Below are 23372 nucleotides of genomic sequence, written 5' to 3' on the forward strand. Positions count from 1 at the left end.
CAACTTTTAGTTCAAATAGAAGATAATTTAATACTGAAGCTAGATCACTTTGGTTTTTTTCGATCGGACATATATAATTTTTGCTATCGCCGGCACCGTTTTCTAATACTTGTGAAAATGAAAACTCGAGAAAACGCGCTTTAAAGTCTGCCTGAGCATTCGCACCTGGTCGACGCTCGGCCATTAAAACTGCTCTAGCTTCGGAAATATGTCGAATTGGCCTCTTGAATTTTAAATTCATATTCTTGGATAGTTTTAGAAGAGATTTAAAACAAAACAAAAAAATCGATGTTTTGAAGCCTGTAAAGCAGACTAGTGCCTTAATATATCAAAAAATATTAATAATAAATATTTATTTGAGTGCTCACCTGATAATATGGTATTCAGTTAGAGTTCTTGTTCGTATCAACAAAGATTTCTGTTTGGCGTGCTTTATTCTTAATATGCATATATATATATTCATACATAATTTCACACACACATACTCACATCAACTTTGCAATACAAAGGCATATCTCAACTTACTTGCTCTTACTTTTGCCGTTAGCTATGCTTACTCTTAATAGACATTGTCGTTGTTGGCATTCTTGACTGATGATGAAATTGCATTTGGCTTTAGTGAAGTGATTTCGCTCATTCCAACGCACTTGACGCAGCTGCGCAACGCACGTGTATGTGTGTGGCTGCTAAGCCAAAAAAAAATAGGAAAAGAGAAAATAAGTAAATCACGCACACACTTGCAAAAATTCACACACATGCGTGATCCGCACATGCATACGTGCACGCATTACGTCTTCCTTGCGAAATTGCTATTTTCCATTTTTAGTGCCTCGGTGCGGCTCGATGAGTTGAGCCAGCCATCATTTCTAATTTTGCCTGTGTCTTCTCCGCCCACCACCCGCCGACTTGTCTGCCAGAATTTAAGTATTTTTAGCAGCGATTTCTCATATCTCTTGGCTCATTTTACTGATAATTGGAAAGGACATGAAAACACAGAGCGAAGTGTGAGTGCGCTGCTACTTGTCTCTGCCTGCTGCTGACTACTGGCTTTTAGCTGCCGCTTTTTTCGGCTGTGCGAGTTAAGTGAGCTGTACACAAATGCGATTTGCTGATTTTTGTTTTGTTTTCCTGAAAGCTTTATCACACACGTATATCGTACAGTTTTTGCTGGCAACATTTCCATTTCCATTTCTTTTCATTTTTGATATGATTTCATTTCATTTCATTTTGTGCTGTTTTTCTTCATTCCACTTGCTTGCCGTTGCGTATTCAGCGCCGAGGCCAAAAAGCAAAAAAAAAAAAAATAAAGAAAAATTATTTGCTGTGATTGTGTTTCCATTCGGAATATGATTTTTTAATCTTTCCATCTTTGTTGTTATTGTTGTTGTAGGTAGTGTTTTTAGGCTTCCTTTCACTATTCAAGGCAGCTTAATGCTGATTCTTTTCGGAGGAAGTTTCTTACTTTTTTCATCATGCTACCTTTTACTTGACTTCATATGCGCACTTGTGCCTTGTAAATCTCACCTTTTTCTCTAAATCACATGCTTGAAATGATTACTTGAGTGCAAAATATAGCAGACGTGCGCAGAAAAGCGCAGTCACGCAGAATGGCAATGCATCATACATTTTATTTATTTTCACTGTTCTCATTGTTGTTATTGTTGTTGTTGCGTCGAGGTGAGTCAAGTTGGCAGCTTGACAGCCGGGTTGCTACATTGGAAATTGTTGATAGTTGAAAGTTGGCAAAACATGTTTGAAGTATGGCACGGGTTCACCTATTTTTGTGCAAATTTGAATAAGAATGTGTGTACGTATGTTTGTATATGAAGAATCTGACACAAAGAATAAAGTAAGCTTTAAGAAAACTTAAGCTAGTGTTTGAGAGGTGAATAAGACATATTCCCCAAAAGAATGAATGGGAGAAACATGAAAATGGTTGGCTGATAGGAAACCTCTTCAAGTATTGAAACGAAGATATAGTTTTCTTAAAGCCTCTAAGAGTATACAGACCTCTTTTGATTTGGAAGAAAATGTGAAGATCGAGGTGCAAGGGATCGTTACTTAAAATATGATCATAGTGGCTGAAAATATGTCATAGGAAAGGGCGCTGAGTTCGATGTGTTATATAAGGCTGTTCTCGTGTAATTTAATGCTAGACGGCTGGGCTTACAACGACCACTTACACGTTTGAAAGTTTCTTTTGGACAGTAGTAGATTATATATCATATAGTCATATTACACTTTCATCACCGGAAATTGTCAAATATATCCTTGCAAAGAGACTAACAATTTTGTCAGACGTTATGTGGGAAAATGTGAGGTGAGAAGCATCTTGATTTTTTCTTGTCGACAGTCTAGCTTTCAAGATTAAAGTCTGCAACTGCTTACACCAATATATATTCCGCTCTATTTTGGGGAATTTCGATCGTATTCTCGTTTATGTCGAACATGTCGGTAGTCGAAGGTCGACATGCATTCGAGTGTTGAGCATACAGAGCTCGCGTGAGCTAGGTAATTGCTGAAAAACAAGTAGCACTTGTACACAATTATTCTCGTCTGAGTTTTCTCAGCCAGGTTCAAATTTTGCCGCAATCATTAGAATATTGACTGGACACTGTCCCATAGGCACGCATGCGGTAAAACTAAAGACTTTGATAAGTGAAAGCTACCGAAACTGTATGAGTAGGAAGGCATGATGAAAATTTCTAGGCACTTTCTCCTGCAATGTCCAGCTTTTGCTAGACTAAGGTCAAAGCATTTTGGTAGGCAAACTTTCGGCGAACCTAGAGTACTTGTCCTATTGGGATCCACTGCGACCAGAGTCTGCCTCTCAACTAAACCTTATCTAACCTCGTATTTATGCTTATATGTGAAGTATCAAGGACAAACCCCCTTTATCTATGTTTTTCTGGAAATGTTTCCTAGTTTATGGTCAAACTTCTGCAGAAATCACCACAATAATCTTCCATTCAAATTAATTAACTCTTCGGCTATATTAAATGTTAATTAACAGTAAATTTATGTAAAGAGCGTGAGCCACAAAATTTTCAAGAATGGAATTACTTTTATGAACCTTAAAAAATGCACTGACACTGCTTCCAGCAAAAGAATATTCAATTTATTTACAAGTAAGTACCGTTATATATGCACTTGCCAACATGCGTGTAGTTGAGCGCCATACTTTACAGTGACGCTGGAAAAAAGCAAATTTTTATGACAGATAAATTGTTGTACATAACATTTATGAGAAGCATAAAACATCTTTTGATCACGCTTGAGAGAGAGAGCACCTATAGCATGTGTGTGTGTGTGCATAATAAATGTGACAGTTAAGCATGTATGTTGATAACGGTTCATATGTAATACTTTTAAGTGTTTCATATGGCGCTTGCATATGTTGCCGTTATACGCGTACACTGTAACATACATATATTCATATAGCTTTTGACTAAGGACCCAAGTAGTCAAAGTTACGTATACGCCCCTAGACAACGGTTAAGGTTGATTCTTTATTGCGCGCATATTTTTTTAGTAGCCACTAAAAATAGACTTAAAAATTAAAAATTATGATTGTAAGTGCGATTTTATGGCGTGGAAGTATATGCGCTGGAATTATGTAAGCTCGAAATGCGTAAATATTGCATACAATTTGTACTGAAGTCAATTACGGGGAGTTGTAAAATGTTAAAAATTGTGAATACGGCAATTTGAAGATAATTGGGGGTGTGTACGAGAGATTTTATATTGCTTACAAAGATATTTTATGACATGTGCTTGAGTTATATATATTAACAAAAAGTTATTTATTAATATTTGAAATTTATGATGTCTGAATTTTATTTAAATTTAATTTCCATTTGTTGAAACTATCTTCAAACCTAGCTTTAAATAATATATGCTTAAAGATATACACACTTGTGCGCATATATTTGCTTATGTCTATGTATCAAACAGCACAATTTGCAACTGTCAGCACTTGACTGCCTCTTTGCCTTGTTATTTTGGCAATTTATGTATGCACGCCCTTCACTCTTTGGTGCTTTGAGCATATGCACACTTTGCTTGGCTGCCAAAGACCTGGCAAAGTAAGTCCATATTGTAACATTTTGACGCCCCTAAAGTCAGGCGAAAAGCAGTAAAATATGTACTCTCAAACATACATACATATCCAACGTGTTCAAAAATAGTTTTGCTTGACAGCTGCTTTGTCTTCGAAATAATGTGTTGTTTTTATCTGCCATTTTCAATGGCTTTTTCATTTTCATACTTTTTTGCTTTCTTGGCACTTTTTGTCTTTCAGCTTCTATTTTTGTGTATCAGCAACATATTGCTGGCAGCTAACAATGTATCAATGCTGTTTGTTTGTTGTCTGTATCAATTTCGGAAAAATTGCGATGGTTTTGTTGCAGGAAGGATGCAAGCTTGTCTTCAAACATATCGGGCTTATTATTAAGTTTCTTTTTCTGTAGAAGTAAGTCTTTAATTTTGTAAATTATCATGCAAGAATATCGATAGTTAAAATATTGATTTTATCGATTATCGCTTATTTTTATATCGATATATGTATATCTTAGAGTATAATTTTTTTGTTAAATTAATAAGATTTATTTTGATTCGTTTTTATTATAATTCTGTGAATTATTCGAATTATAGGGAATTTAAGTTTGTCAGTATCAGAGTTGTGCAAGAGACATGTTCTGCCGAAAATTTGCTGAGTCGGTTAATCGATGTTTTACTCAAAAGTTATCGATATTTTTTATACTCTCGTAACAAAGTTGCTAAGGAGAGTATTATAGTTTTGTTCACATAAAGGTTGGTTGTAAGACCTAGAATTAAACGAGTTAGATATAGGGTTATATATATGAAAATGATCAGGGTGACGAGTAAAGTTCAAATCCGGATGTCTGACGTGCAAGCTGTAACTTGAGTAAAAATTAAGATATCTTGATGAATCTTGGAATACGTATTTCTTGGCGCCATAAGAAGGTTAAGTTTGGTATGGAGGATCGCACTATGAAGAGACATAAGTGGATACCATCTCCATTACAAAGGTTATGTTAAAAACAACTAAAAATATTTTAATTCAATAAGAAAAACCACCAGAAGCTTTAAATTTCATTATAAAGATGGTAATCAAAATAGCCACGATTCCGCCCATCTCCGAAACTGCTCGACCAATTCCAATAAAATTCCTTTCATAATATCTTATGTTGTGAAAATAGGCCAAATCGCTTTACAGCCACACCTACTTCCCATATATCAGAACTTTGAAGTCGGTCTGAATAGTTTACTTTACAATATATAAAGTAAGCACTAGTGAAGATAACGGAACAGAACTTTACAAAAATACTACATTTAAAGAGTGACATCGGCCTTCTAAAAATAGTCGGAATCGGTACATAAGTTTTCAATACCCTATATATCGAATATGAGTACCTCAGTGCTTCTAAAAAATTTTTTATCGAAAATAGAGGTAAGTATCTCAGATATTTCGAAGGAATTCAGAGGGAATATGTTTCTTCTAATAATATGTCCCCGTGCCAAAAATGAGTGATCTCGGGTCATAACTTCTGCTAGCTCCCATATACCCTATATTAGGGTTTTCAAACCTTCTATGGACTTTGTATCAAATACATATATACCGAATATGTGAGTCTAATTGTTTGTTATGTATATTAATAAAAATAAATAAATAAACTGCGAGAGTATAAAATGTTCGGTGACACCCGAACTTAGCCCTTCCTTACTTGTTATACAATATATTATGTGTATATCGATACATTTGTTTTATTACAGTGCGCTTTAAATATTCTTTGAAAAAAGCTGAACTCAGTAATTTTCCTTTTGTCAAGTAAAATTTCCTTAGCCCTCCAAGTTAAGCTATAAATAAAATTAATTCATTATTTCACCTCAGCTTAATTGTTCTCCTCGTAAAAAGTATACAAAACGCACGTGTCTCAGTGACATTCCTCCTCCAACACCACAATGAATATATTTTCTCAAAATTATAAATTTCATTACAGTACATTCATGCCTAAATACATATATTCATCTGCCGCTTGAGAGTACAAAGTAATTTACATATTCATAAGCAATAAATTTTCCTTCGAAGGTTATTGATTCGAAATTTTGGCTCTTGCATCCTTGAAGGCCTACCCCACACACACACACACACTTAAAATGTCACTGTTCAATCAATATTATGACATAGATTTATTGGGGAATAATTTTCACCTGTACCAACAAATAAAATGACTTTATGACACGCGTTAGGAGCGGCGCATGTGAAGGGCCCTATAAATTATCTGCAGAATATCGAATACCATAAGCAAAATAAGGCAGCTGCTTGGGAATAAGTAAATCAGGAGCTGCTAAGAAGGGTATACAGATAGGTGGCGTGTGCTCGTAGAAGTTTATTGATGACAGTTTAGAAGTCATTATAATTCATCATGAATTCGAAATGAGTTATGAAAAATTCAAACATAAATATTTCATATGCATAAGAGAGTTTTAGAAAGTGCAGAAACCTGTGTAAGAATTTGAATATTTTCGACCAAAATGTAAATGAAAATTGAATTTATTTTAGAAACATTTCCGTTGCATATTTCTTTGAGAGCGCCTAAAAGTAGACTTCTGCTATGCAAATACGTTGCTCGTTTAACTAATAATTATTGTAGCTTAAGGCCTGAGGAATCCATGATATTTATATACACCGGTACCTTGAACTATTAAATATGTATTGCGCTGAGAGTGAAGGGCACAAATGCACTTTATTGCCTGTCAATTTGTAAATCGATGGAATGTCAGTCAGTGACTGCTGACGCAGTTCTCTCAGTCTCTATCTGTTTATGAATGTATGTATGTATGTGTGTATGTTCTAGTTGCCTGCATTTGTGCTGACATGCACTTATATATATTTTTGCATATTTCTATTTTTCCCATTAGACCATTTCAGTGCGCATTTTTTTTGCAATTTTTCCTCTGCACTTGTGACGTCCAATTGCAGTTGAGGTGTTGCCACAGTGCATGGAAACACATGTCGTTTAATGAATATTCATGCTGTGTGCAAGCCAAGCACTTCGACTGCAGCTAGTCGCTTACTCACTTTCTGCCCCTTCATTCCTCTGCTGCCAACTGTACTGCCAGCGTTGCATTTTTGCATTGGCAGTTTACATTATGACCTGCAATAATAGCTTGAAACCGTTATAATAACGTTCCATGGCAATTGCTATTTCTTGTTAGTTGTGCGTATGTTTGTCTATGTGACTTCGTATTTACTATCTTAGTAATGGCAGTGATAATCGCTGAGGTTATCTTAATGTTCATTTGCACTAAAATGGGTTTGCTCTGTTGGCAATTTGTGGCAAGCAATTTACTCGTGTATTTCTATTGTATGTGTGTGTGTACTTTCGTGTTCACCTTCTGCGTGTATTCGTATTTTGCATACAAATTGAATGCTGTCAGCCACAAATTGAAGGCAATTCGTCTATCAGGAATTTATTGCATGCAAATGTGACATTTTGCTAACTGTAATTTCCATTTTTGAAAGAAACACAACACACAGTTTGCATGTTATTCAAATAATTTTTACCTTTTCTTTAAAAGTATTGGGAACAAAAAATATTTATAAACAAGTAAGGAAGGGCTAAGTTCGGGTGTAAGCGAACATTTTATACTCTCGCAATTTATTTATTTAACTTTCCTTATATTATATAATACACAATTTGACCCACATATTCGTCATATAAATTGTATAAAGTCCATTGAAAGTTGGAAACCATAATATTAGGATAGAAACACCGAGGTCCTCGTGTTCGATATATGGGGTCTTAAAAACCTATGGTCCGATTTCGACGATTTTTAGAATGGGGCTGCCACACTATTAACATAGTATTTGTGCAAAGTTCTGCACCGATATCTTCACTAGTACTTACTTTATATATTGTAAAGTAAACGATTCAGATCGTCTTCAAAGTTCTAGTATATGGGAAGTAGGCGTGGTTGTGAAGCGATTTGGCCTATTTTCACAACATATCATTGGGATATAAGGAAACTATTACAAACCAAGTTTCATTGAAATCGGTCGAGTGGTTCCTGAGATATGGTTTTTGACCCATAAGTGGGCGACGCCACGCCCATTTTCCATTTTGTAAAAAAATCTGAGTGCAGCTTTCATCTGCAATTTTTTATGTGAAATTTAGTGTTTCTGACGTTTTTCGTTAATGAGTAACCTACTTTTAGTAATTTTCAACCTAACTTTTGTATGGGAGGTGGGCGTGGTTATAATCCGATTTCTTTCATTTTTGGACTGTATTAGAAAGTGGCTAGAAAAAACGACTGTAGTTTGGTTTATATAGCTCTATTGGTTTGCGAGATATGTACAAAAAACTTAGTAGGGGGCGGGGCCACGCCCACTTCCCCAAAAAAATTGCATCCAAATATGCCTCTTTATAGTGCGATCCTTCATACCAAATTTTATTTCCATAGCTTTATTTATGGCTTAGTTATGGCACTTTATGTGTTTTCGGTTTTCGCCATTTTGTGGCCGTGGCAGTGGTCCGATTTTCGAAAGCAACCTTCCTATGGTGCCAAGAAATAAGTGTGCCAAGTTTCATCAAAATATCTTAATTTTTACTCAAGTTACAGCTTGCACAGACGAACGAACGGACAGACATTCGGATTTGAACTCCACTCTTCACCCAGATCACTTTGGTATATATAACCCTATATCTAACTTGTTTAGTTTTGGGTGTTACAAACAACCGATATGTGAACAAAACTATAATACTCTCTTTAGCAACATTTGTTGCGAGAGTATAAAAATTTTAGTAGAGTATCTATAACGTTTTTAATTTGTCGTGGTTAGAGGTTGGTCAATTATATATATAGAGAACGCTAGAATATCTATCACTTAGCAGGCACGATATGACAAAACTTCAACATAAATACTAGATCTGAGTGCTAGGCATATAAAACTATATTTTTTAGCTTTGATTGACCGATGTTTCAGAAGTAAACTTTGTCAGATTAGTCAAATGGTTTTATTATTTGCTACAAAAAATATTAGTTGATAAAATTTCGCTGTTATTCGTCAGATATCTTTAGGAAATTGAGTAAGATATCTTTAAGGACTCTAACAAATTCATAGATATAACCTATATACAGACGAGAGTTCCTATAGTGACTAAACTAATTGAGACCTTAAAGACTTAAAACTGTATAGCTTATAATATTAAAATATTTAAAATTAATCTAATCTAATACATTCGATATAGATATCAGTATCAGATTTTATTAAAGCTCCATTATATAGTCTTTATTACGTTTTTACTACCGTGTGAGAGTTAAAAAGCCTTGAGACTTAACAGGTGCAAGATATAGGTTATCAGCCCCTCCTCTTTCTGCTCTAGGGTCTGCTGTGACAAATCTATTACTCTACTTCAAAAAACTACTTTGATGGCAGGCTATTCTAAATCTACCCTAATCGTATCCTTTCCTCACTTCTCTATTATAAAGCTTTCGTGGAACGCATCAACTATACAAAAATATTGATGATATTGGTGGATAGTCTCATATGTTCTATTGGTAACCTCGGCGACTGTTCATATTCCTTACATATTACTTTTCTATAGTAATACAGTCTTAAGTCTTAATTAGATTTACATTGTATCTCTCAGACCTGATTTAGTGATAGAAGTCTCGTTTAGTTGTAACTAAAGTCTGTAGCAAAAGCCAATACTCCTTCTAGCCAATAAAGCTTCTAAAAATGCATTTGTTTGTACAAAATAACAGTAAATAAATACACTCAGTTATATTTAAAAAGAGACGTAAAATTAATCAATTCTACTTAGAACACGCCTTCAGACCATTACCCACACACGAAGCATAAGCCATAATATGAGGAATGGTGTTTTGATCATAGACGCCGGTGAACAAATGCGCAAATGGACCCGAAGCGAACACAGCCACATCGTCACCGCCGTGTGTCTCCGAATCCAATGGAACTGTAGCGGGGAATTCATCGCGTGGTGCACCCGTGATCAGTGTGGTGGGATCGCGACGTTCATTATGTTTGGTATCATAGAATTTCTCATAACTCGGACCATTTGCGTAACTTAAGGTCATGTATGGCTTACCGTCGGAAGCCTTAGAACGTGTGCGACCAAAAATATCATTGCCACGATACTAAAATATCATATATAGTTACATTTAGCAAAGAGTAAAACAGAAATATCAAGAAATAGTTACCGCATAACCCGAATAACTCATGGCGTGCGAATGATCGGCGGTGACCACAATCAAAGTGTCCGCTTCGTTGGTTAACTCACGTGCCGTTTGTATGGCCTTGGCGAACTCAAGCGTCTCATCCAAAGCCAGACGTGCATAAGTGTCATGATGGCCATGATCGATGCGTCCGCCCTCGATGAAAATGAAGTAGCCCTCATCGTTGCGACTCAGAAACTCAATGGCCTTGCGTGTCAGCTCCGCCAATGTGGGTTGATTGCTTTCCTCATTCGTTTCCAAGTGATATAACATGTGACTGCTTTGGAAGAGCCCCAAAAGCCGATCCACTTGCGTTACATTCACGCGATTCAATTCATCAAGCGTCTCGACATAAGCATTTCTGTTGCTCTGCTGCTTATATTCCTCAATCAAATTGCGTCCATCGCTGCGTTTACCGTTCGCACTCAATTTTGAGTCTAAGAACTCACGTCGGCCTCCACCTAATATAACGGAGAGCTTGCTACCCACCTCGCCATGTATTAGCTGGTATGCGATGTCCTGCACTTTGCTGTCAGCACCACAATCGCCCTTCACCTCACTGTCATTCTCCCAATTGCGCTCGGCAACATGCGCATAAACGCCGGCTGGTGAGGCGTGTGTAATCCTGGTGGTGGTCACCACAGCTGCCGATTTGCCTGCATCCAGCGCCCACTTGGCAATCGAGTGTACATGGTGTGTGGCATTCGACGACTGCAGACAGTCGGTACGGTCCACATGACCACTGACACCGATGGTGCCACCGATGGCTTTAACGCCGCACAGGTATGCGGTGGCTGTGGACGCAGAGTCAGGCACAATTTTGTTCACATTATAGGTGCGTGACAGACCTGTGTGCGGGAATGTTTCAAAGTACAGCGACTTTTCTTCGCCGCCTAGTAGATTGCGCGCAGCAGAGTGTGTTGTGATGCCCATGCCATCACCGAGGAACATAATAACGTTTTTGGCAATATTTTTGTTGACTGGTGTGTGTAGCTTCTGCTCCACGAACTGTCTGCCTTGGTCCAACCAGTGCTCTGTGTTATCTTCGCCTGCAATTGTCTTTTGCGGTGTGAGTCTGTCATTGTCGTCGAGGAACTCAGGATGCATGCGACTCTCTCGGCAATCCTCATCATCCTGCGCGCAAGCGGGTAGCGTTTGTCCGGTCTTTAGCAGCAGCAAACAAACGATCCCGGCGAATAGCAGCCTCTGTCGTGTATGCGTCGACATAGCTCACGCGTTGTGAGTAAATTATTGACTGCCGGAATGTCAGACTTGAAATCACTTAAGTACTGGTATTAATAATAATTCAAATTCTTTGTATCTTGAATGTGCAAAGGCTAACGATAACGCGTACACGTGAGGGACAAAAGCTGCTTTATTGGTCTGCTACCGAGACAGGCCCTATTTATAAACCAGAGTTTCCAGCGTTTTTTCATATTTTCTGTTACCAATAATGTGTTTTTGATTAAACAAATCTTATCAATTAGCCCAAAAACCATGCAAATGCTGTTTTTAAGTTATCAGATTAGTCGAAATATAAACGTTGAATTGCGCTATTAAAATATCAACAACACGTTTTCTAATATCAATTATTTACATAGCCCACAAGGGCTGCTCGATAGTTGCTATTGAATATTCTTTAGACATCTTCCATGTGCTAACAAAGCTTTCGTGAGTTTATTACTTCGAGAGATTATTAATGTAATGTCTTTTGCACCCACTATTTTATTGCCGGTAAAAGTCTAACTAAAAGTTCCCTAAAAGTTCGACTAAAAGCTCAAGTTTAAACACAGTCAATATGGAAGCTTTAAAAACTTATATTTAGTATAACAAAGTGTCATCATCATACGAAAATTCGGGAGTGAAGTTCATATGTTCATAGACGACACTGTGATGGTTAAGCTTTATTGAACGTTCGATAAGCTTTTGCGAAACTCATAGCTGTAGAGCTTTTAGAGATAAAGTAATAAAAATTACGTAGTTCGTTTACTATTAGGTACATTACGTTTGAGTTAATTTCAGAAACTATCAACGGAATAATGTTTGAAGCGTATGATCTTAATAGAAATTAATAAGCCAACTCACGAAGTTGTTATGTAGAAAAATTACAGGATTCTTACTCGTAGACTTACCATTGAATCACAAGCGGATTTGTCACTACACACATAAATATTTACCAAAGACTTAGGAATAATAATTTTGACATTTTAATTTAAAATATATTTAAATTTAATAAGAAATACATTTTTAAAAAAACCTAAGCAACCTTAGAGCATACTGTCAGACCGTCTGACAAGCACGAAGCATAAGCCATAATATGAGGAATGGTATTTTGCTCGTAAACACCGGTGAACAAATGAGCCCAGGGACCTGAAGCGAACACAGCTACATCATCGCCACCATGAGTCTCGGAGTCAAGTGGTGCGGTTGCAGGAAATTGGTCATGCACATCACCAGTTATAAGAGTAGTGGGGTCACGACGTCCACCATTCGCAACATCATAGAACTTCTCATAACTCGGACCGTTTGCATAGCTCAAAGTCATGAGCGGCTTCTTGTCATCGGGAGTGGCTGGTGTGCGACCGAAAATGTCATTACCACGATACTATGTAGGTGAGGAAAAATATTTAAACTTAAATTTTGAAAACATAAAACTGAGTGACTGAACTTACTGGATAACCGGAATAGCTGAAGGCGTGCGAGTGATCAGCAGTGACCACAATGAGAGTATCCTCTTCCTTGGTCAACTCGCGTGCTGCGCGTATGGCTTTTGAGAACTCGACAGTCTCATCCAACGCTATGCGCGCCATATTATCATGATGCGCCGAATCGATGCGTCCACCTTCGATGAAAATGAAGTAACCCTGGTCGTTGCGGCTCAAAAACTCAATTGCCTTGCGTGTCATCTCCTCTAGTGTGGGTTGACGTGAGTTCTCATCGGTGTCCAAGTGATACTGCAAGTGACTATCGCTGAAAATGCCCAACACGCGATCCACGTTGTTGAAGTTCAAACTATTGAGTTCAGTGCGTGACTCAACGAAAGCATTTCTGGCACTGAGTTTCTTATATTCATCGATCAAATTAAGACCATCGCCGCGTGTGCCATTCTCATACAGCTTACTGTCGATGAAATGCTTCTTGCCACCGCCCATCATAAACGACAGCTTGCTACCCACCTCGCCATGTATCAACTGGTAGGCGATGTCCTGCACTTTGGTGTTCGCGCCACAAGATGCCTTCACCTCGCTATCGTCCTCCCAGTCGCGTTCGGCTGTGTGCGCATAAACGCCTGCAGGCGAAGCGTGCGTAATTCTTGTCGTGGTCACAACACCAGCTTTCTTGCCAGCATCCATGGCCCACTTAGCGATCGAGTACACGTGATTTGAGGTATCCACTGCAGCCTCGCAGTCTTCGCGTTCCACCTGTCCGCTCACACCGATTGTGCCTTCCATGGCCTTCACGCCGCACAAGTACGCAGTCGCGGTATTCGCCGAATCGGGCACAATACGATCGACGGCATAGGTCTTCGACAAACCAGTGTAAGGGAATTGCTCGAAGGAGAAGAATTTCTCCTCACCGCCGATCAGATTACGCGCAGCAGAGTGTGTGGTAATGCCCATGCCATCGCCCAAGAATAAAATCACATTTTTCGCCTTTTGTGTGTTCAACTTCTCGGCCAGTTTAGACTTCACGAACTCCTTGCCCTGATTGCGCCAGTAATCGTTGGTATCCTCGCCGTCGATTTTGCGTATGAATATTCTACCCTGTGGCAGATCGTCAAAATCTGGATGCATGCGGCTGTCGCGACATTCCTCGTCATCGCGTGCGCAAGGCGGCAGCGCCAGTGCGGCGTACAGTACACAAGCGAGTGTGGTTAGGAAAAGTGTGCGTCGTGCGTACGACATGATGTGCTTAACATTGAGTCAAAAATCAACTGAAGCGAACTGGTCAAAATTTCAACGGTGATGTGGACTTTGTCAAAAATTGCAAATGATAACTATATATATGTATATAAATATTAAGATTTATTACGGTTAAATACTCGAGATATCGATGTTGCGCGTTTGTACGATTACTGCTAGCGATTAGATTAGCTATTCAAGGCGATACTCGATTTTGGCTAAGTGTATTTTTTGCAAAGATTAATTTTTTGGGTGGCAAGACTTTCGATCTAGGTCTACGTAATTGAAACGGATTCGTAAATTTATCCAACCAAGAACTATGATATCGGCCGCATTTTTGACAATTAATTGGGAATGTTTTCTGACGTTATAATAACAACAGCAACATATAATTGTTGGTTATATCTTAACCGACTATTAGAGAGTACAAGGCCTTAGGAGCCACTACCGGGCCACTGCTGTCTTCAGTGAAAAGCTTCTCCATATTAGAATTGCCACAAGAGGTTTAAACGATGATTACCAGTTAAACCACTAACAGAAAAAGTCTTAAGTCAACTCATTTCACACTATTTATTCCCAAATTAGATGTCAAGCAACATAAGTATATATCACTCAGTTGCTTGCTATCTGAGTATTGAATACATTATTTATGGCTTATTTTGATATGAGAGACAAACTAGCGCGAAATATTGATAAGCTAATATTTATGATTTAAGAAAGCGTTGCCTTATTTACCAAGGCAATTTTTAATCGCTTGTAATTTATAGTATTCGTCATCGTCGGGTGTTCCTCGTGTTAACCTTTAATTAACGTTTGATTATTTACAATTGCATAAATAGTTATTTAGTAGTTACTGATAAGTTGTTGGGTATATAAAAGCTAATAAAATAAATAGATAAAACGAGTGATTACTGATTATAGCTTCAATTAGCAGAAGGAAGTAGAAATTGTTTGGAGAGTAGACATGTGCCAAATACATTTTCTCTCTCTCTCTCTTTTTCTAATATTGTGCTATGTTGCATTTGTTTTGAACCAGCATTATACCGTTCTCTTTTGTTTTTTGATTTTTCGTTTAGACTTTTGATTACTTGTTGAGGTTTTCGAATTCTGCGTAGAAACAATGGAATAGATATCTTGCTTTCATGATACCTTCTAAATAAGTTCCGGCAAACCGAAAGGCTCTCCAGTTACACTGTAGCGTCCGAGTACATTTAGTTTGCTTTTTCTTGGACCGACGTGGTAATATGCTTTCGGTGGTCACTATTGGATCAGTCTGAAGATTTCGGTTATTTACCCTCATTTATTCTGGTAATCTTTTGCTTACTAAGTTTAAAACATGTTTAAAAGAGAGAAAACGGCGGAGAAACTTCGAAACATTTCCTTTTCGACTGTCCGGTTTTTGTGAGAACTTCGGTTCTCAGATGTCTAATCGTTGAGCGGAACGTTTTTTAACGCTCAGCGATAACGTCGAGAGTCATCTTTACGTCAAAATTTAAAATGTTTACTTGAATTATTGTTGTGAATTTTTTTTTTGGAGAAAGAATCTTCGTTTTTCGCAGCCAACTTTACTACTTAACGCGTCAAAATAGAATTTTTCAACCACTCAGTGTTGCCGTCGCGTTATTTCGGTATTCCCCATACAAATTGTATGGGTATGAGGATTTTTTGACAGTAATTTGCCGCTGCCGCTTTTATTTAGGGAAGGCAGTAAGGGAAAGTTTTCGATGCAGTACCCGCTGGAATGAAATGTCTAATCAGATTTATGAGTACAATATGTTTTGTCGATATCTGAGATATAATTAGAGGATTCTGTTTTCAAGCGACTGATTAGCAATGAAATTGTGATTACCATTTTGAAGATGAACCATAGAATTTAAGCTAAGCTAACTACGTTAAGCTTTAGGAATTGTATTAATATAAGAGTGGCTCTAAGGGAAACTCCAAATTATTTATCAAGCCATTTCTAACACCTATCCAATTATTCTCATGAACAAATTCGAATAAACTTTTTCTCTCTTATATTTGCAGAAATACGTCAGCGAATTGTCAACAGTGCGAGATTGTGCCACTGAGTGCGTTGAGAAGGGTAAGTTGAGCCAAATTGTCTTCAATATAAACGCTTAGAATGTAGCCGTTACTAAATTCTTTAATTTTTTAACTCCTTTTCCGACATTTTTCGTGCATCTTCTCATTTGCAGAAATCTGGGAGACACAAACCTATTGCTGCAACACCGACGGCTGCAATGGGTCCAACAATTTGCAGTTCTCCAAACCACTGCTACTATTACCGTTAATATATTGCATCTATAAGTCGTTGACAGTCGCCTTCAATGAGCGGCATTAAGTTGAGGAGCATGCCGAGTAAGTGGAGCAAGGAGTTAGGTTCTTATAATCACAAATATGGAAATGTATTAAAATCGCAAAATAACGGAGCGAAGTAAATTAATAAAATTAAATTGTTAACAATTATTTTCATGTTTAATTAATGTATTAAAATGTTGTAACTTATACAAAGCTTTTTCTAAAAAAAAAAACTTCTCATTTCTTTTGAAGCTCAGGCAGTGTATGATTTTTGTAGAAGAGCATCTACTTTCAATTTTTTATGTAAATGTTTCACAATTGCAATAAGTGCTGCATACTTTTGGTGCACGCTAATTGGATATTAAAAACTGTTGAGTAATTTTCAGAAACACTTTGTTGAAAAACATTTGAATACTTTACATTTTTGCTCTTTCAACATGGTACTTTTAAGAGTCTTCCCGATAAACATTTTTTTGGTAGCAAAATATTGAAAAGCGTAACACAAGCTCAGAGCAAATTGGAAAACTTTAATAACAACATACGGATCGAATATATAGAGACGGGGAAACAAAACAAAAATTAAGTACATTATCTAAATCCGATTGTTGAAAATCTTGCGATTTAAGTAACCAAGAAGCATATTAGAACAAATTCTAAATATAATAATGCAAATAAAAAAATACAATACATATATATACAAACATATATAGTTACAAAAACAAATAAAATATGTAAAACAAATTTCAGCTCAAAACAACAACAAACATTTTCGTAATTGAAAGCATAAAAATATTGAAGTATATTATTAAATAAGAGCTAATAACTAAAAAGGAGTAAAGTGGAAAGTGCCGCTAATAGTTTACAGTTGCTCTTTTTCAAGCATAACAGTTAAATTTAGTAAACATTTTCATCACAATTCTTTAAAAAAATCATTAAAATTTGTTTTGCGCCTAAATGTAGATCTTGACATTTTCGAATACTTGCTATACCAATATATTTTGCAATATTTATATAATAAAGCATACTTTTATGCGCTTGTAATATTTTTTTGAAATTATTTAAACAGCTATTTAAATACGGTTAGTTGCATATTGCGCAATCAATCGCCTCGCCTTGTTATATTTTGGGGCTGGCAGGGGCGGTTGCTTCCCGGCAATATCAAGTGTAGCATACAATTTGCTTATTTCACTGAATTATATAATATTTTGAATTTTATTTTTCATACACAATTTTTTAGAATTTACTAACACATTAAATCAACACAAATATATATTCTAAAATCGCGCAATTTTTAACAAGCAACACTTTCTTGAATCAACATTGAAAAAATTAAGGTATTCCAATAGGGAAAGTAAACTTCGAAATTACGAAACGCATTCGGGCATTTGCATTATTGGATTTTAAGTGAAATATTTTAAAATTTCATTAGTAATTTAAATATTATATAAATGAAATTATAAGCTATAAATACAATATTGAAATTATAAAAAGTAGTTTGTTAGTACCAAATATAAAAAACTAGGAGATGAAGTCAAAACAATATAAATACGCAACGAACTACCACTAAATCTCTGAGAAATCAAGCAGTTTCTAGGCTTAAGTGCGCTCGCTGTTGACGGTATATATCTTGAACCGTTGTGTAGATATGGGTGGCAGCTGAGATGAATAGGAAATTTAGTATACTTTTGTGCGCTAAGTTTAACTATCGCTTTGTTCGGTATAACACAGTTCTTAAATGTTTAGAGTGCCATAAACAAAACTAATTTTTTTTTTTGAAATAGTTGAAATTGACAGACAAGAGAGAAAATTAATATTTTCAAAAGGTTTATTCTTGTATTCTAGTGAAGTTTTGTAGGCTCAGAAAAATATCTGGTGTTTGATCCCTAATTTCAGATTATAAAGGAGCAACTTGAAATTTTTGAGATTAATTTACCAAAATTAGTTAAAATTTAGTTTGTTATTTCTCATGAGAGAAGTAAATTGTTCTAAATCTCTATCTCCAGCTGGAGCTGAATGCTGGGAGCAATCGACTCTTTGGATTCGGTATATCTTCTAGAACAAATGAGAGTATTTCAAATACCCTGGTTTCTGAAAATTGAATATCTATTATATCTGTAGTGAAGTTTTTAAGAGAGTGAAGTTGTTTTATATTTCAAAATCTATTATATGTGAAGATTTTCTTTCTAAACAGCAATTATATTACACTTAATACTCTCTCAGCTGCCTTTTTAGCCAAGCAGTATAGCAACAGAGCGAATTCTCTAAACAAACCCTATGAAACTGTACAAGAAATTCTAAATTATTGTTTAACTAAATTAAAACAAAAACAAAAAATATAAAAAATATATTGAAATGTAATAAGCAAACAATTAGTGTTATCACACATTTCAATAACAGTTAGCGAAAATGAATAAAGGAAAACGGTAATTTGAGTAAGAAGAATGATAAAAATTCGCTATTACAATATACATATGTAGAAGAAAGCGAAAAAGAACGATTTGCGCGTAGAAAAAATAAAAAAATTAACAAAAACAAAACTGCAAAGAAAAATCTCACAAAAAGTGCATCAAAACATTTTAACATATTAAAAGTACATTAGAGAATACAAAAAAAAAAAAAAACAAATAAATATATAAATAAATAAATAAAAAGCACACTTCTTTTTTAATTAGCTATAAACTTAAGGCTTTCACAAATTCTTTATATAAAAAAATAAGAGCTAATTGAATTGATAAAAGTAGTAGGAGCAATAGTAAGAAACAATAAATTACAAAAACAAAAAAAAAAATATTAAAATATACAAACCTACGAACACACAGTTAATTAGTGGTATGAGCATAAGTTAAGCAACACATCATTCACATAAATCACAAAAATAATAATAATTAAAACAACAAAGCAAATTACAGTGGAAAAAGTAAAAATAATAATAAACGTATTAGTTCCTTATCAGAAGCAGCTTCAAACAGTTGAGGCGTTAAAGCGAAATGGAAAAAATTGCAATAAGTATTATATAATTAAAATTTTAATAGTCATAACAATAATAACAACAACACGCAGCAAAGCATACAATAAGCTACTCCAATAAATTGTTTTTTTTTTTAAGTATGAATGAGACAAATGGCAGCCACAAAGAACTTATAATAATGCGGTAATTAATATTTTCTTCGATATGCTTTACGAGTTTTTTATTTAAACTGTAATTTTTAATTTCAACTGTAAATTAAAAGCTTTAAGCTGCTTTTTATTTGATTTTAGCGCAGTCAAGTAGCTTTTTGCGTCTCGTAATTTCAACTAATTATTTAATAATCCAAAATATTGCGCAATTTCTCAGCATATTTGTCATATTTATTTCTTTATTGCTGCAATAAGCCTCGATAAAGACCGCCTGTGAATGCTTCAGTGCACACTTAGACATACATACACACACAGGCAAGCAAACAAGCACCGGCTTAAAAGAGCGTTATGTAAGTGTGAATACGCCTGCATGCTCCTCACAGCGCAACCACTGTTATAGAAAAAAATAAATATTAAAAAAATATAATTGTTAAAAAATTATATTTCAACAACAACAACAAAAGTATATTTGAACTACAACAACAAGCAGACAAAAACCTACAATTGTGATGTAATGACATTAAATTAATTCAATTCATTTTAAATTCCACTAAAACCATTTTTGTTAACCAATAAAATACAAATATAAAGCTGAAATAAGCTGCAGCAAATGTTTAAAAAATAATAAAAACAAATTAATAAAAATAAATAAAATATTTTATTACTATACAATATATAACTACATGCATACATGTATGTAGTTGCGTTTATATATATTATAAAAAATAACTTTCTATATATTATTATGTACAAGTATTATTATTGCTATTTATTATAATTAATTATAATTAACTATTATATTGTTATACTCTATTGATTAATAATATAATGTATGTATGTATATGCGCATTAACAATACACACACACACACAGCAATTATCAGTAACTATATACATATATGTAATTCCGATATTCTTAATACTCATACCAATGCAATTGACACAAATATTTAGTAAAAAGGAAAATATGCAAATAAACAAGAGAAATATTTAAAATCGTTTAACATTTCCTTTTCCGCTGAATTGCAAAAAACAACGACATTTTAACATTCACGCAAATAAATGTCTAAAACAGGCGGAGCGCGCATAAATTAGTAAAACAACAACTCAATAATAGAGTCACACATACAAACAAACAGCTATATTTGCATATAAATAATTATTTACCGTTATAGCGCAATAGCAGTAGGTGCGAAGAAGCAATAACAAAAGCTAAAAATAATAGTACTTCATATACAAATGCATACATACATGAGAAAACATAAAAACGCGTAAATAATAACTAAATTGATAAGTTTGCTGCATAAGTATAAATAATAATAAAAAAAACAATAAAAATAAATAAAATATTATAAAAAAAAAACAATTCAAAAAGTAAATAAATATTAATTTACAACTGCATAAAAAGTTGCACGGCAACTGAACAACAACACAACTAAAGCTCAACCAATTCACTTAAAAACACACACAACTACACGCACTCACATAAACACCTGCAAATACACCCCCACATTCACATTCACATTCACATTTGCGCAAAACTGAACTATAAAATAACTGTAATAAATTTCATGTAAAATGTTTAATTTTGATTTTAGTAAAATAAAATTCAATAAAAACGAACATAAAAATGAATATTTATTTTTCAATGGATATACCGTTGGTATGCTCAAGGTTAAATAAGTTGAATGTGTAGCGTCGGTATATTTTTCTAAATAACTTTCATTACTTTGTACAATAATAAAATCACATTCGGTTGCGAAAATAGCATTGAAATCACAATTTTTGAATAAATTGCATATTTATTATTTTCTATGAAATTTAAAAATATTGCATTTAAGTGCTACAGTTAAATTTTTGCTATACATAGTAGAGTTCATATGACTTTGATAACAACTATCATATTTATCGTACCCAAGTGGCTCTACAATTATCTCAGCTATTCAATAAAATAAAAAATGATTTGCCTAACATTTTTTTTTTAATTCTAAGAAGTAAACCTTCTTCTTTCCCCGCTAATAGTACCTAGTACCACTTCAACCATTTTCAGAGATGGAGAGTTATCGGACCCACTACATTTTGAGGCTCGCAATGTGTTGATATATTCCTCGTAAGAATTCATAAATTAATCATGGAATCTTTGTTTCACACTGCAATTAAAACAGGTAAGAATGATGATCAATTTATAAATCAAGCAATGAAAGTATCATACGTTATTTGAACGAGAACGATGCGCCTTTCTACTTATAATAACCAACTCTCGATGTAATTTTTCAGCGGTGATGCCTTCTGTAAATCTAGGGTTAAATGGATTTCGAAAGGAATGAGTGAGATCACTGCTGTCTACAGAACAATTTTAATACTAACAGCTAAAATAAGTTTGTAACAGTCAGAATGTTTTATAATATATGTATGTATAATAATATAAAGAGACACATTGAAAATCGAATGATTTTTTAGGAATTTTTTTTACAAAACTATTTGAGGTAAGACTTCTTTACATTTATTGCTAATTCAATACATATCTTAAGCTTTATAAATATAAAAGCTTTATAGTTAAAATTTCCGGAGCACACCTTGATGGTGCATAAATAAAGTAATATTTTTCTTAGACAGAGATGACTTTTGAACAGAGTGAAGTGGCCGTTTTTGAAAAACAAATTTTTACCGAATTGGCAGCACATCAAAAATTTATTTTCTATTGTGGGCTAAAAATACAAAAAAATTTCAAATAATTCTATCGAAAAAATTCCATATCACTCTGTGGAAAATTTATTGAGGAATATGTATTTTAATTTTCAAGTCAATCGGTTGAAAAGTTTTTGAGTTATCGTGTACACGGTGTCGAAAATTGTGGTTTAGAGAAAAACGTAAAAGATGAAAAAAGTGTACTCTAGCGCGCTCCAACCACGCTGACTTCTAATGATCATAACTTTAGTAATTATTGAGACATTGTTTTCGTAGACATCTCATTAGAATATACTCGTTAGAATATATACTTTGAAATTTTGAAATTAAGCAAAGAAAAAATTTAAATTTTTTGAAAATTTCATGGTAGCGTAACCCCTTAAAGAACAGCTTTATTAACATAGAGCTATCTATCTTCTAAATACACTAGTACTTCCAATTTTCTATTCGTTTTTCGCCGTGATAATGAATCTAAAACCCATTCAAATAAAAATAAATAATATGAAATTAAAATGTTATAAGTGCCCCGATATAAATAAGTGATAATGTTATATAAGTCTTTGATTTGTGTATTTCTAATCTGCAAATATTGATATTAATAATCAATATACTTTCAATGTACGTTTGGTATGCTTCAGAAATACGATCAAAATATTGAACTATCAACACTCTGCTTCTGTTTTCAACCAACACAAGGCATTGTAAGCGACATATAAATTCCGACCGATAAATTCAGAACAGCTGTAGATAAGCATGGAAATTGATAGGTTGATATTAGCTGTGAAAGAATTAATTGCTTTATAAATTGAATTGATAATGATTGATTTACCCCTTAACAAATTATTTATTATTATTTATTGCTGTAAGTAGAGTTATCTAGGTAGATTTGGCTGTATTATATGTAATGGTTTGTGAAAATATGGCTCACGTGTCAGTGCTTAAAACATTTTTAGATAAAAGCACGAGCGTGACTATTCATTATCGTGTAAATTAAAATTAAAATGGTTTAAATTCTGACCTTTGTGGCAAGCACAAGCAATAGTAGCTCACAAAAAAGTACTTTATTGTTATTCAAATGTATTATTTCTTCCTAACGCAGAAT

At 34.6% G+C, this 23372-nt stretch overlaps 3 protein-coding genes across 5 annotated transcripts in view; 1 reads left to right on the forward strand and 2 right to left on the reverse strand.

Annotated features, from left to right (window-relative positions):
• The window catches only part of LOC105218968 (uncharacterized), a 93005-nt gene extending 72224 nt beyond the window's left edge, over positions 1–20781 (forward strand). For all 3 annotated transcript variants that reach the window (XM_054229525.1, XM_054229526.1, XM_054229528.1), the window contains exons 3-4: positions 16194–16251; positions 16364–20781. In XM_054229525.1, coding sequence (XP_054085500.1) covers positions 16194–16251; positions 16364–16509 — 204 coding nt within the window. In that variant the 3' untranslated portion in view covers positions 16510–20781. The remainder of the gene's footprint in view (positions 1–16193; positions 16252–16363) is intronic.
• On the reverse strand, positions 9772–11637 carry LOC105219044 (membrane-bound alkaline phosphatase). Its single transcript, XM_011194967.3, has 2 exons — positions 10249–11637; positions 9772–10185 (listed from the first exon to the last, which is right to left on the reverse strand). The coding sequence occupies exons 1-2, from the start codon at positions 11488–11490 to the stop codon at positions 9844–9846; spliced, it is 1584 nt and encodes a 527-aa protein (XP_011193269.3). The 5' UTR covers positions 11491–11637; the 3' UTR covers positions 9772–9843.
• On the reverse strand, positions 12452–14228 carry LOC105219045 (membrane-bound alkaline phosphatase). The gene is made up of 2 exons (XM_011194969.3): positions 12936–14228; positions 12452–12868 (listed from the first exon to the last, which is right to left on the reverse strand). The coding sequence occupies exons 1-2, from the start codon at positions 14166–14168 to the stop codon at positions 12521–12523; spliced, it is 1581 nt and encodes a 526-aa protein (XP_011193271.2). The 5' UTR covers positions 14169–14228; the 3' UTR covers positions 12452–12520.
• Positions 20782–23372: the final 2591 nt, after the last annotated feature.

The sequence above is a fragment of the Zeugodacus cucurbitae genome, chromosome 2, assembly GCF_028554725.1.
Source record: "Zeugodacus cucurbitae isolate PBARC_wt_2022May chromosome 2, idZeuCucr1.2, whole genome shotgun sequence".
In the NCBI taxonomy this organism is placed as follows: Eukaryota; Metazoa; Arthropoda; class Insecta; order Diptera; family Tephritidae; genus Zeugodacus; species Zeugodacus cucurbitae.

What these genes read in the sequence shown, in the direction of transcription:
- LOC105219045 (XM_011194969.3), bottom strand. Translation starts at nt 14,168, where the DNA reads ATGTCGTACGCACGACGCACACTTTTCCTAACCACACTCGCTTGTGTA. An exon ending in TCAGCTATTCCGGTTATCCA is followed by an intron (nt 12,869 to 12,935) that starts GTAAGTTCAGTC and finishes TCACCTACATAG; the next exon opens with TATCGTGGTAATGACATTTT.
- LOC105219044 (XM_011194967.3), bottom strand. Translation starts at nt 11,490, where the DNA reads ATGTCGACGCATACACGACAGAGGCTGCTATTCGCCGGGATCGTTTGT. An exon ending in TGAGTTATTCGGGTTATGCG is followed by an intron (nt 10,186 to 10,248) that starts GTAACTATTTCT and finishes ATGATATTTTAG; the next exon opens with TATCGTGGCAATGATATTTT.